The sequence below is a fragment of the Dama dama genome, chromosome 8 (assembly GCF_033118175.1).
Source record: "Dama dama isolate Ldn47 chromosome 8, ASM3311817v1, whole genome shotgun sequence".
NCBI classification, from domain to species: Eukaryota; Metazoa; Chordata; class Mammalia; order Artiodactyla; family Cervidae; genus Dama; species Dama dama.
The window spans coordinates 15,530,068-15,542,650 of NC_083688.1; the positions used below are offsets into that span (position 1 = coordinate 15,530,068).

Here is a 12,583-nt window from a genome sequence, read left to right on the forward strand (position 1 = left end):
CGCGTGCATGGGCTTAGTTGTTCCGTGGCTTGTGGGATCTTCCTGGACCAGGGATCAAACTGGCGTCTCCTACGTTGGCAGGCTGACTCTTTACTACCAAGCCACCAGGGAATCCCCATTTTTCAATTTGAAACTACATTTATTTATATTCTGTGGTTGATGGCTGTGTCACGAACCAAAATAGCCTTAAGGAAGAACAACAGTTAATTCGACCACAAACCTGCGACTTGGGTGGGATTTGAAGGAAGTAGCTTGGGTTTACTCTGGGACCCGTTAGCCAGGGTGGCTGGGCTGGACATCAGGTCAGAACAGGCAGTGTCCTTGAAACTGAGGCCCCCTAAAACTGAGTTCCTCAGCTGCATTTACGATCTACCTCCCCACCCCAGCCCTTTATTCCTTTTCTCATCCTGCCCCATTCTCCTCAGGATTGAAGAGGATCCAAGGAAACGGGGAACTGAAACAGCAGAGCTGGACCCTGTGAAGTCTTTCTCGGTACAAAAGCCCCACGTGTCCCCCATTTCTTGTTTGTAGAAGGGAAGTCTCCTAGGCCTTCCTTGAGTTCCAAAGAACAGACTCAAGCATTTACCAACTAGACAGGCGAGGGAATGTGGAAACAGAGGAAAGCAGTCAAGCAAGGATAGTAAGAAGCACTTAGGGACTTCCCTGGTGATCCAGTGGTTAAGACACTGCACTCCAAATGCAGAGGGCTGGAGTTCAATCCCTAGCCAGGGAAGTAGATCCCGCATGCCTCAACTAATTTTCCCTCATGCCACAACTAAGACTTGGTGCAGCCAAATAAATAAAATTTAAAAAAAAGAAAAGTAAGAAGAGCTTAAACAACAGAGTCACAGAACACCTAGTTCCTCCTCAAGGTTATACCTAACAACCTGACACAAATCTCTTGAGTTGTTCTGCAGGAATGGAGCCTGCCCTCTACCCGCCCCTGCCCAGGTGGAGGATGCTGACCACATGCTGACTGCAAGCAGTCAGGCCCCAGACTGGCTGGAACCGGTAGGTTGATGACTGAGATTCCCAAAACAGCACCTGGACCACCAGCCCATCAGAAGAAGGTCCATGAACAGATCACATACCTCAGACCCTCACCCCTGATGTGGCCTTTAAAACCCTCCCCTGAAAGCCATCACGGAGTTTGGGTCTTTAGAGTATGAGTTGCCCTTCTTCCTTGCTTGGCACCTGCAAAAAACTTTGCTTCCCCACAAGCAATGTCAGTAAATTGGCTTTGCTGCTCACTGGTATAAAGAAAGCTGAGTGCTGAAGAATTAACACTTTTGAACTGTGGCATTGGAGAAGACTCTTGAGTCCCTTGGACTGCAAGGAGATCCAACCAGTCCATCCTAAAGGAAATCAGTCCTGAATATCCATTGGAAGGACTGATGCTGAAGCTGAAGTTCCAATACTTTGGCCACCTGATGAGAAAAACCGACTCATTTGAAAAGATGCTGGGAAAGATTCAAAGTGGGAGAAGGGGTCAGCAGTGGATGAGATGGTTGAATGGCATCACCAACTTGATGGACGTGAGTTTGAGTAAGCTCCGGGAGTTGGTGATGGACAGGGAGGCATGGCGTGCTACAGTCCATGGGGTCGGAGAGTCAGACAGGACTGAGCAATTGAACTGAACTAACTGAACTGGGGGAGGGCAGCCAAATTCCCTTTGGTAGCATCCCGAGGCTTTAAGGAGATTCCTATCTTGATTGCGAAGAAAAAAAAACCTAATGTGAAGCAGCTTCGGGGGAAGGGAATTGATGGGAAGGCTCCTGGTGGTGGGTGAACCATCAGAAGACAGATAAGCTCACCACATGGTGGTCTTCTGGGTCTCCTGGGGGCAGAAACCCGGTGCCTCCATGGCTCTAGGTCTCCCTTCTCTGAGCCACTTCCCTTCCTCCTGGTGTCCACTGCTTCCTTCACAGTGACTTTCCGGAAACCCAGGCTTCTGTACCTTGGAGCCTACGTTCCTGGGGATAGACTGACCCCTACCCCCAATTCTAGTTAGCAGAGACCTCCAGAATGGGCCAGGTGCCCACCCCACTGGAGTCCCATCAGAGATGTCATGGTACAGAATGGTGGCTCCTAGGAACCTAAGAAGGTGGGAGGAATGGGCTAGAAGCCGGGGAGCAGGTCCCACAAAGATATGAGTTCACTGGGGAGACAGCCCCAGAGGCCCTCTTCACTGACCAAGCCCACTCCAGCCTTAGGGGGTGTCTACAAGAGGCCACGGGCAGCTCCTGGACATCTCAGCCACATGTGCCCCCTCCTCAGCACTGGTTTTCCTCTCCTGCTGTCCATACTGCACTCACCACCTGCCACTCTAGAAACTCGACTTCCCCTCCCAACCTCACGCTCCCCGAGGACATGGGCACAGGGAGGCTCTCACAGTTGTTGACAAACGAGTGAAGGACAAAGGTCACATCACGTCACGGCCCCAGTGAGACCTTCCCCTGGCTCTGACGGCCTTTAGCAGAGTCAAGCTCTTGGGCTGGTATAGCTGGTCCATGGGGACCTACCTGTTCCTACCTCACCAGCGTCCCCTCGCCCGTCCTCTGACCTGGTGACCTTCTGCTAATGTCAGAAAGCTTAGAGTCTCAGCTTCTTCACCCATGCGGGCCAGGGGCCAGCACTTTCTTTTTCTGAGCGTCACCCCTTCTCGGCTGGAAACACACACCTCAGCCTCTGAACCTAGAACCTCTGAACCTCTGAACTTAGAACCTTGTCCTGCAGTGACATCCTTTGCATCTACACATCCCTGCCCGCAGTGACCTGAGGTGGGTCCCTGAGGAGACACCAAGGTGCTCTGGGGCAGCTGAAGAATGACAGGCTTCCTTTTTGACAGTGTTTTCTGTTTTTTTTTTTGGCTGTCTTGGGTCTCCATTGCTGTGAGGGCTCTCTTTGGTTGCTGGGAGCAGGGCTACTCTGTGTTGGGAGCACCGTCCCCAGAGTGCATGGGCTTCAGGAGCACGTGGGCTTGGGAGTTGTGGCTGGTGGGCCTAGCTGCTCTGTGGCATGTGGGATCTTCCTGGACCAGGAATCCAACCCGTGTCTCCTACGTGGGCAGGTGGATTCCTATCCACTGTACCACCTGGGAAGTCTCTTTGACAAGCTTTGTGTCTCATCACCCCCTTTATCCATAGCCCCCTAACCCTAAGCGAGGGGCCACAGTGGCTCTCTCATTGGACCGGTGGATGTGCGTCCCGCCAGTGCCCGGCACTCGGATGGTGTCCACGACACCTGCCGTCTGAGCGGATGTGGATGAAGGACGCCGCTGCAGAGTCAGGCTGGAAGAGCACTGGGCCATTTGCTCTGGGCCCTCAGGCTGGGGGTGTGGGGCGACCAGGTGCCGAATGCTGGGCCTGGCTGGAGACCTGCCGCCTTTCTGGGTGTGGCTCCCCTTCTGTAAATGGGAGGAGGTGCTAGGGCTGCTACGGGTCCCTCGGCTCTGGGCCCATCAGGGTGAGGCCAGCCTCTGCCTCCCCGGCAAGTCCAGGCAACAAACACCTTCCCTGCTGACCAAGATGGCTACGCTTCACCAGGGTCCGGGGCTCTGGGGCCGTGAGGAAGGGTGTCTGGCCTGGGGCCATGCTGCCCTGGGTCCACCCAGCACGCTGATCCATCTCTGCCCTGAGGGTGTCCCTCTGAGGAGGCTCTCCTCTGCCCTCGGGTCCCATGCTCTGTGGGTGGCCCTCGGGGACAGCTGGAGAAGGGGCTGATCCCCCCGGGCAGGGGTGTGGGGGTGTGGGGGGCAGGTGGAGATGTCTCACCCTCGGGCTCTCCATCAGGCTGCCCAGGCTGCAGAAACCCCTTCACCCATCACCAAACCACCAGACCTCACCTTTTCCCTTCCAGAGCTCCAGCCTTGGGAGTGGGGGTGTCACAGGACCCAGGCCCCCCTCTTGAGGCTATGGGGGGCCAGCAGGCCAAGAGGAAGTGGGGGTGGGGATGGTCATAGCCACCTGCACAGGGTGATGGGTGCGCTTGCCGTCTGGCATACTAATTCCATTTCTAATCAGTCAGACTGAGGCCCTGGCCTTTATCTGTCACATGGCCGGCTCCATGAATCTTCCTGGACCTGACGGGAGATTCCTGAGGGCGGCCGCCCCAGCTGAGCCATGAGGGGTAGAGCCAGGCCAGGCCCCACGTCCTGGGTCTAAGGGGCGCCCAGCCGCCCCACACACCAGACAGCACTTCACACTTGATTTTATTCCACGACACTGATTTGCTGAAAACCCCTGGTTTCCTGGGCAGGGGCGGGCAGTGGGTAACGGGGCAGCAAGGGGGCTGGCCTCCGGGAGGACCGGGTCGAGCTCTGGGCAGCTGAGCACCGGCCAGGCCTCAGCCTTCTGTCCGGCCAGCCCCACCTTCTCCCCGCTCCAGCTTAAAAACTGCGCTGCAGAAATAAAACAGGATGAAAAAAATAAAAACAAAACCCTGAGTTGTTAAAAACCAAATTAAAAAAAAAAATCCCTGTTGGTGTCAAAAGGTCCTATTCCTAAAATCCAGCGGGGGCGGAGGGGCGCGGGGAGAGGGGTGCGGCCAGGCTGGCGGCTTCAGTCTTGTTCCTCCTTGTGGTCACCACACCCCAGCTGGTCCTGCGGGTCCAGGAGGCCCTCGGTGCCTGGTCGCTTCAGGATGGCGCTGTATTTGAGGGCGGTGGCCTCTGCCTGCAGCACCACCTCCACCAGGCTGAAGACGGTGATGACCTGAGGGGGAGGAGGGCCCGGCAGGGTGACTGGGAGGGCCCGGCCAGGGGCACAGCAGGGGCTTCAGGCAAAGCCCGGCTCTGCCAGTCCACTCAGCCGGGCCCCGGGGGCCCTGGCTCTGCCTGTCTCGGCCTCCACGGGCCCGTCCGTAAGCTGTTCAAGGACCGAGGAGGCTGTGGGGTCCTGGTGAGAAGGGAAGGAGCCCGGGGCTGCTTTGTGCGATGCCTGGTGGAGGCCGCTCAGTGCCAGGGAGAAAACTTCACCATCTGGGTCTGGCCTGCGAGGCCCACTGTAGGTGAAATCTGTCCTCCTGCGTAGGAGGTCTACATAGCATTCATCAGAGTCTCAAATGGACCCCAAAGCTGAGGACTCCCTGCTTTAGAGGGGCAGGTGGAGGCCCGGCCTCTCCTCAGAGTGGCGATCCTGGGAGGCCGGGCCCACAGGGTGGGGAGGGGGGAGTTGGGTGTAGGGCAGGGGGCCCCAGGCGGGGAGCCCTGGGGAGGATACCCCACAAGGCAGGAGGGGGCTCACCGTGGAGCTGGGCAGACGGGGACGCAGAGTGGCTCTGGGAAGGCAGCCCTACCCTCGCCTCACCTGCTGCACCGGCTCCTGTTCCAAGTCCTCAGGCTCCCAGACGAGTGTGAGCTCCGGCTTCTTGCCCACCTTCTGGAAATGGTGGGACCGCAGGGGCAGCATCTGTGTGGGGAGGGGGGTGCAGTGCACACACCTGCGCCTCAGGACCCGGGCTCCAGCCACCGCCTCTTAACCTTTGACCCTGCAAGGTCCCCCCTCCCCCCAGGGCTTGGAAGCAGTCCCCGCCTTGGCCCACCTCTGACTGACCCGTGATGGAGCTCCCTGCCCTGCCGCCTGGCTCTGGGCTGCTTGACCTTTGATGGGGAAGGACCCCCCCAACCCTCACCTCTTGCCTCTGGCCCCCATTCTCTCTGATCTTTCCTTTTCCCATGTTCTTTAAAAAAAAAATTTCCCCTAAATCTGCCTCCCCTGCCACCTACACTGGTTTGGGACGGACCCGGTCTCTGGTTACTTGAGACCTTGGGAAAGAGGCCCAAGGCTGACCTTTGACCGGGACCCCTGGCCCCAGGCAGGACAGCGGGGTGTCTCAGCAGGCCCATTCGGAGGACTCGGTGCCACCACAGGTGAGTGAGGGGTGCAGTGTCACCACCGCATGTGGCCAGGGATGGGGGCTCTTGGCCTAGGCTCCCATCCTGCCTGCTTGTGAATCTAACAAGGGCTGTCCCTCGGCCAAGACCACAGCAGATGCTGGGAAAATGAAGCTGACCCACAGCGGGAACAGGGACAGGCAGGTAGGAAGGAAGTGTGCTGAGTGGACACAGCTTGGTGCTCCCTCTGCCCGCCCATCCTGACTCCCCTGGGGCCCAGAACATCCCTCCTCCCCGCAGGGTCCAGAGCATCCTGAATCAGCCCAGAGCATCCTGACTCCCCTAGGAGCCCGGCACTCACGTTACAGTACACACGCTTCTGCACCCCGTAACGCAGCACCAGCACGTCGAAGGCTTGGTTCAGGACGCCCATCACCATGGCTTCCGACTCCAGGGGGCCACTCTCCTGCGGGGGCAGGGCTCCAGCCAGGGCTCGGCTAAGGAATGGGGCGTTTCCCTGGGGCCCACCCCAGCTGCTGAAGGGCCGGGACGCCCAGGGGGACTCCTTGTGTAGGCGCCAGACGGGGTGGTGGGGCGCAGGGAGGGAAAGGGTGGGGGACGGCTGGTGGCCTCACCCTGACCAGAATGGCGAAGAAGAGGCCGGTGCTGAGCTCCTGCACGCGCTTGGACGCCATGCGGCGGTCATTGCAGTGGTCGGCCTGCTTCTGCAGGGCGTCGGGCTCCACGTCTGGAAGTTCCCGGTAGCCTGGGCAGAGCGCGGTCAGGGGTTCACGGGCGGGCGCCCTGTGTGCGCCAGTGGAGGCGCGGGGAGCAGCAGCATGGTGCCCACGGCCCAGGCAGAGTGAGGCCTCCCCGCGCCCGGCTCGGGAGGGCCAAGAAAAGGGTGTGGCCACGGTGAGGGCCCAGGGGCCCCGAGCACGTGCTCACAGGGAGAGATTCTGGGCACAGGCTGCCCTGCGACTCAGGGTGTCCACCCCACCCACCGGGGCCTCCCCAGCGATGGCACTGTGGCCTCTAGCCGCCGGGCACCCACTCTGGGCATGGCTGGCACCGCCCCCCGGGGCTTCCCCCTTACCCAGTGCAGCAGACAGGAGGCGGTGAACCAGGACATCCGCGAAGCGGCGGATCGGGGAGGTGAAGTGTGTGTAGAGCGGCACGTTGAGGGCATAGTGGCGGAACTGGGCTGGGTCCTGCAGCACTCCCGAGCAGAAGTACACGGCCATCTGGGGGTGGGGGTGGGGGGGTACCTCAGAGCTGGGCCGGACCAGGTGGGGGTCTGGTATACTCTGCAAGCCTGGGAGACTCACCAGGCGGGGCGCTGGGAGCGTGGGCCCACCTGCCAGGTGTGGGCAGCTGTGCAAAGTTGGGGCGGTCTGCAAAGACCAGGGGCTGTTCCATACGGGGCGGGGGATACCCTTGGGGCTGCCATGGGGCTGAGCGGAGTCATGGGAGCCCTCACTCCTCTCCTGCTGAGGCCCAGGGCGGGGCTTACCCAGACCCCTCTGCTGGGGATTGGAAGTGGAGTCACTGGGGTGGGGGGTGGCAGGGGAAGGACGCGTGCTTCTTGCTAGGAACCCTTAAGATGTTGAAAGGCCTCCTCTCTCAGAGTCCTGGGGGAGCAGCCATGCCAGCCCTCAGGGAGGCAGGGGTGAAGGGCAGGGGGACCACAGGCTGAAGTCAGAGGACTTCAGGGAGGAGCTGGACCCATCCTCGCCCACAGCAGCTCACTGCTGGGTTTTAGGGGCTGTTACTGCCGGGACCTGGGAGGAAGGAACTGTTCTGGTTGCCCCTCCCTAGAACGGGGCTGGGGGTGGCTACTCAGGAAGCCATGGCCATGCCAGGCCAGGGGCCGGAAGTATTCTTAACCAAGTCACATGCCTGATGGCCCCATGTGGCCAGAGTGCGAGGTAGGAGAGAAGGTCCAGGACACCCCCACCCAGAGCAAAACAGGCGCCTGACTTGTCCTCTCTGGCCCTGGCCCTGCCTTGGGTCATGACTGACCAACCTCCGACTGGAGGCCCTGATTCCTGACCTGCTGACGGCCACGCCTACACCCTGGCACCCCTGTGCCCCCAAGGCTTGACCTTTCAACAGCCAAGGGAGGCAGCGGTTGGTCAGCCTCCCAGCCTCGGCCCTTCTTGGCCTTGACAACCTGTCCTGAGACCAAGACCCCAAGCGCTGAGGTCAGAAGGCCCTCCTGTAGGGCAGGAGTTAGGACTGAGGCCTTGGGGGGGGACACTGAGTGTCTCTAGGGGCACAGCAAACAGCCCGGCTCCCACGGTGGAGCTGTGCTGAGAGCCCGGGCCACCGTCCCTGGAGATGCCGTAGTGCCTGGGAGCCAGTGACCAGATTCTTCGGCCAGGGCCTGAGTCACACCCATGTGTGTTCACTCACTCCCTCCCTTGCCACTTGCTCACACTCACACCCTCACACGCTCCCGTGTGTTGGGCCGAACGCACAGCCAGCTCCGGTTACTCTGTGATTGAAAACCCTGGAAACCAGGACGCAGCTGGAGCTGACCTGCTCTGCTGCTGGGCTCCACTTCCCTTCTGGTTCCCCCTGGGCCCCGGTTATGTCGGGGGTGAGTTGACCAGGGAGGTGGGAGCCGCCTCCCCTGGGAGCCACGTTTGGCCTTTGTCCTCAGCAGTGGCCCAGGTCCCCAGACGAGCTGGGTGAGGAGAGCGGAGGGTCCCAGCCCCCTTCCTGGGCAGTGGGGGTGTCTCTGGGTTGCGTGGGATGGACAGGGACCCAGAAATGGGGCAGAGACAGGGGACCAGGCACCCTGGTCTCTCTGGTCCCTCCCTGACATCAGATCCCAGGCAGAGACTGATCTCTGAGGTCACTGCAGGTGAGGCCAGGGTGAGTCTGGTCTTTGTCAGGCTCTGGGTGACTGAGGACAGGACCCCTTCCCTTGGAGCTTCAGGGCTGGGTTCCCCTTGGGGGTAGGTGGCTTCCAGAGGCTGGCGGAGGAAACGGGGTCCCCATCGACCTCGTTTGTGGTGTCAAGCCCAGTGGCCAGAGATGCACGCCTTCCCTCTCCATTGGTGGGGGGGCGGTGCTTTATGGTGCCTGGTGTGGAGCAGACATTTGTCAGTGGGGGCAGGGCTACGCAGCCAGACCCAAATGGACCTGACGGCCCCATTCCTAGCAAAGCCAGAGGCCTCAGAAGTCAACCGTGAGCTGCTGAGGTTCTTGTGGACAAACTGGATCTGCCCAGTGACGTAACCTCTGGACAGCACCCCCAGGCTGCACTGGGCCCACCACCGCTCCTGTTCACAATGGCAGCTCTCACTGACCAGACAGGGCACTGGGATCTGGGGGGTGGGGGTCCTTCCCAAAATGCTTGGCCCCCCAGGGCCTCCAAGCTCAGCCTTGGCGGGCCGAAACTGGTGGCCAGAAGCCAGCCCACTGTCTACCTCCTCGGTGGCCAGCCTAACTTCCAGCTGCAGACAGAGGCCCACACCTGATTCCTCCTCTAGTGATCATCTGGGACAAGGAGACTTCTCTGCCTGGGGTCCCCAAGCTGTGGTGGGGGCTGAGGACTTGGGGAGACCAATGCGCTTTCCTGCTCCAGGTCCCCATCTGCCCATGAATTGCTGACCAGGCTGCATTTGAGCCCGAGCTGGTCTGATCTGTGGGGACAAGGCCCTGAAGTGTTGGGGGGTGGTACCTGGGGTGGCTCTCCCCCTGCTGCCAGGAAACAGAGCCCCAGGGGCTGTGCAGCGGGAGAAGCAAGGCTCAAACCACTCCTCTAACTGAGCCCCAGACAAGGGGCCCTTGAGCAGGACAGGCTGGCAAGTCAGAGCAGGAGGTGGCAAGGAGCCCAGGGCCACCTGTCCTGGATGCTTCCCCCGGGGGCATCCTCCCCACATCTCCCCTCTCCCCACACCTCCCCTCAGGTTCCCCGAGCCCGGAGAGGTCCTGTGTGCTCCCGGGGGGCGGGGCATGGGGGAAGGTGGGGTGGATAGAGGACTGGCCCTGCCTTACCTGCATGGGCCGGGAGCACATGTTGGTGAGCACCTCCTTCCGGGCCAGGGAGTACTTGTCATCTCTGAACATTTCGGTCAGACTTTTCTAGAAGAACCATGTGAAATGCAGTCAGGCCTGGGGGAGAGAGGCTCGGGGGCCCTGTCACCCACTGATCACCTGAGACTTGGCTCTGGGAAGAAAGACCAACCGAGGGCCCCAGCCCTGCTCAGGTGGCCATGGGTGGCCTGCAGGGGTTTGGTAGGGGGGACGGCCAGCAGCCCCCAGCCTATGTCCCAGGCTGGGCCTGCCTTGAGGTTCCTGGCTCGAGGGTAGTCCTTCCATGTCTGTCTGGCTGGCTGGCCTGGACAGAATGGCTTCCTGTCTGACCTCGGGCACCCCAGGCCCAGAGCGGATGGGGCCGGTCCCCCTGCTGTGGAATCAGGGCCCAGGCCATGGGTTACTGAGTCACGTGATTCTCAGTTCTGGGTGGGGAGTATCTGACACCCCCTACCATGAAAAACAGCCTCTGGTTTCCACTAATCCTAGTGCCCTGAGAGAGCCTGAGCTCAGCCCATTCCTGCCCACGGGACCCCTGCCCACAGCTAGGCCTGAGGGCACCCCCTCAGTCTCCTGGGCTCCCCGCCAGGCCCTGCGAGATGAAGGCCTTGTCCCCAGGGCTTCCTGTCTCCCTTGTCGGGGAGACTGGGCTGAAGGGCCAAGAGACCCTGGTGGGATGCCGTTGGCTGCTGAAACCAGGCTTCCTGGCCTGCCTCCTGCTTTCCCCAACAGGGCCTCCCAGCCCCCGTGTTCCCGGCACTCACATTGAGGGCCCCTGCAGAGCTGAAGTCCATGGGCAGCCCCATCTGGTCACAGAATTCCACCAGGTCATTGAGCATCTTGGTCTGGGGCGGGGGGTGCCGCCGCAGCAGGGCTCGCTCAGGGAAGGCGCGGTGGATCTTGTGGGCCACGGCCATGTTGGCCAAGAGCATGAACTCCTCCACGAGCCTGCAGCGGGGGGTGCGGTGGGAACGTGGGGGGGTCATTCTTTCTTGCTTCTCGGTTGGCTGGCTCTCTTGTATCCTTGTTTTGGCTTAAAGATGCCCCCCTGGCATTCAGTATACTTGTATAAATTTATTTTTATTTGGAGGATAATTGCTTTACAATAGCAGTGTTGGTTTCTGCTGTACAACGTGAATCAGCTGTGAGTATACATATAACCCCTCCCTCATGAGCCCCCCCTCCCCATCCCTCTAGGTCATCACGGAGCATGCATCCCAGCTTATTTCCTGCAAGCTACTTTCTCCCTCATCCCTCTGCTCATGCCCCTCACTGCACTAATCAGTCTGTACTCCTCTCTACTGGTGGGTCACCTCGTGCGCTGCATCTCCCATCAGATGGGGGTCTGGGGAGGGTGCCTGTCTTATTCCCAGCTGCAGCCCCAGTGCTTGGGGCCTCACCCGACCCAGAGAAGGTGTTTAGTAAAGATCTCTGCTGAATGACGAAGCTTCCCAGAACACTGGGGGCATCTCCTGTGCCTGAGCAGGCCAGAAGAACCCAGGGGGCTCTGCAGGGCCATGCGGAGGCAGGTGTGTGGACCCAAGGCTCCCTGTTCCCAGGAGCGCTTGGCTCCTTTTCCTCCCTGGAAAGAGAGGGTTTCTGAGGATGAACAGGACAGTCACAGATGGCAGAGGAAATTCAGGCATTTGGGGACAAGACAAACGTAGTGTGTGTGCACGTGCGTGCTAAGTTGCTTCAGTCGTGTCTGACTCTTTGTGACGCTATGGACTGTAGCCCACCAGCCTCTTCTGTTCATGGGATTCTCCAGGCAAGAATACTGGAATGGGTTGCCATGCCCTTCTCCAGTGGATCTTCCCAACCCAGGGATCGAACCTGTATCTCTTATGTCTCCTGCATTGGCAGGCAGGTTCTTTACCACTAGTGCCACCTGGGAAGCCCAAATGTACTGTATGGGTCCAAGTGGCTCAGATGGTAAAGCATCTGCCTGCAATGCGGGAGACCTGGGTTCGATCCCTGGGTCAGGAAGATCCCCTGGAGAAGGAAATGGCAACCCACTCCAGTATTCTTACATGGAAAATTTCATGGACGGAGGAGGAGCCTGGTGGGCTACAGTTCATGGGGTTGCAAAGAGTCAGACATGACTGAGCGGACTTCACTTTCAGGACTGTAGTCCTGTGGGGTGTTCAAACCACTGAGTTGCTCTTCCAGGAGTTAACCTTCTGGTTTTGCTTCACCTGAGTGTAATTAGGATCAACAAGTATGAATGGATCTGGCTCCAAACAGGAAAGCTGAAAGCAGACCAAGAGTCCCAGGGAGGAGCAGGGACTGACGAGACCAATGGGCAGAGGGGGAGGCCGGATCACAGCACAGAGGTCAGCAGCCCCCCTGCCTCCTGATCTGGGGCAGGAGGTCCACAGGCTGCTTTCCCGCCCAGGGTGCCTGCGGAGGACAGGTGGATCACATACATGTCCAAGAGCTGAAGCCTTCAGGAAGGGACTCCAGTGTGAGCTGGGGCCCTGCGTGGGGAGAACCTGCCAACCTCCCCACTCGGCCCCCCACAGGGGAGACTCTCAGGCCCTTGCCCAGCCTAGGGGAGATCCTCCCCAGTGCAGCCCACATTGGGCTGCATGTCAAGCCCGTGCTGCTTGGGGGTGGGAGAGGTCAGGGAGGAGCCCCAGGAGGCTGGGCGGCAGTTGGGGGATAAGAGTCCTGTTCTTGGAGGTGCAGGCAATGCCTGGGGTG

General features: G+C 59.9%; 1 protein-coding gene across 3 annotated transcripts in view; it reads right to left on the bottom strand.

Annotated features, from left to right (window-relative positions):
* Window positions 1–4,197: 4,197 nt before the first annotated feature.
* The window catches only part of DIS3L2 (DIS3 like 3'-5' exoribonuclease 2), a 364,857-nt gene continuing 356,471 nt past the window's right edge, over window positions 4,198–12,583 (bottom strand). For all 3 annotated transcript variants that reach the window (XM_061148508.1, XM_061148507.1, XM_061148509.1), the window contains 7 exons: window positions 10,645–10,828; window positions 9,842–9,928; window positions 6,930–7,077; window positions 6,469–6,599; window positions 6,195–6,299; window positions 5,307–5,408; window positions 4,198–4,712 (listed from right to left, as the gene is read on the bottom strand). In XM_061148508.1, the coding sequence (XP_061004491.1) occupies window positions 4,560–4,712; window positions 5,307–5,408; window positions 6,195–6,299; window positions 6,469–6,599; window positions 6,930–7,077; window positions 9,842–9,928; window positions 10,645–10,828 (910 nt within the window). In that variant the 3' untranslated portion in view covers window positions 4,198–4,559. The remainder of the gene's footprint in view (window positions 4,713–5,306; window positions 5,409–6,194; window positions 6,300–6,468; window positions 6,600–6,929; window positions 7,078–9,841; window positions 9,929–10,644; window positions 10,829–12,583) is intronic.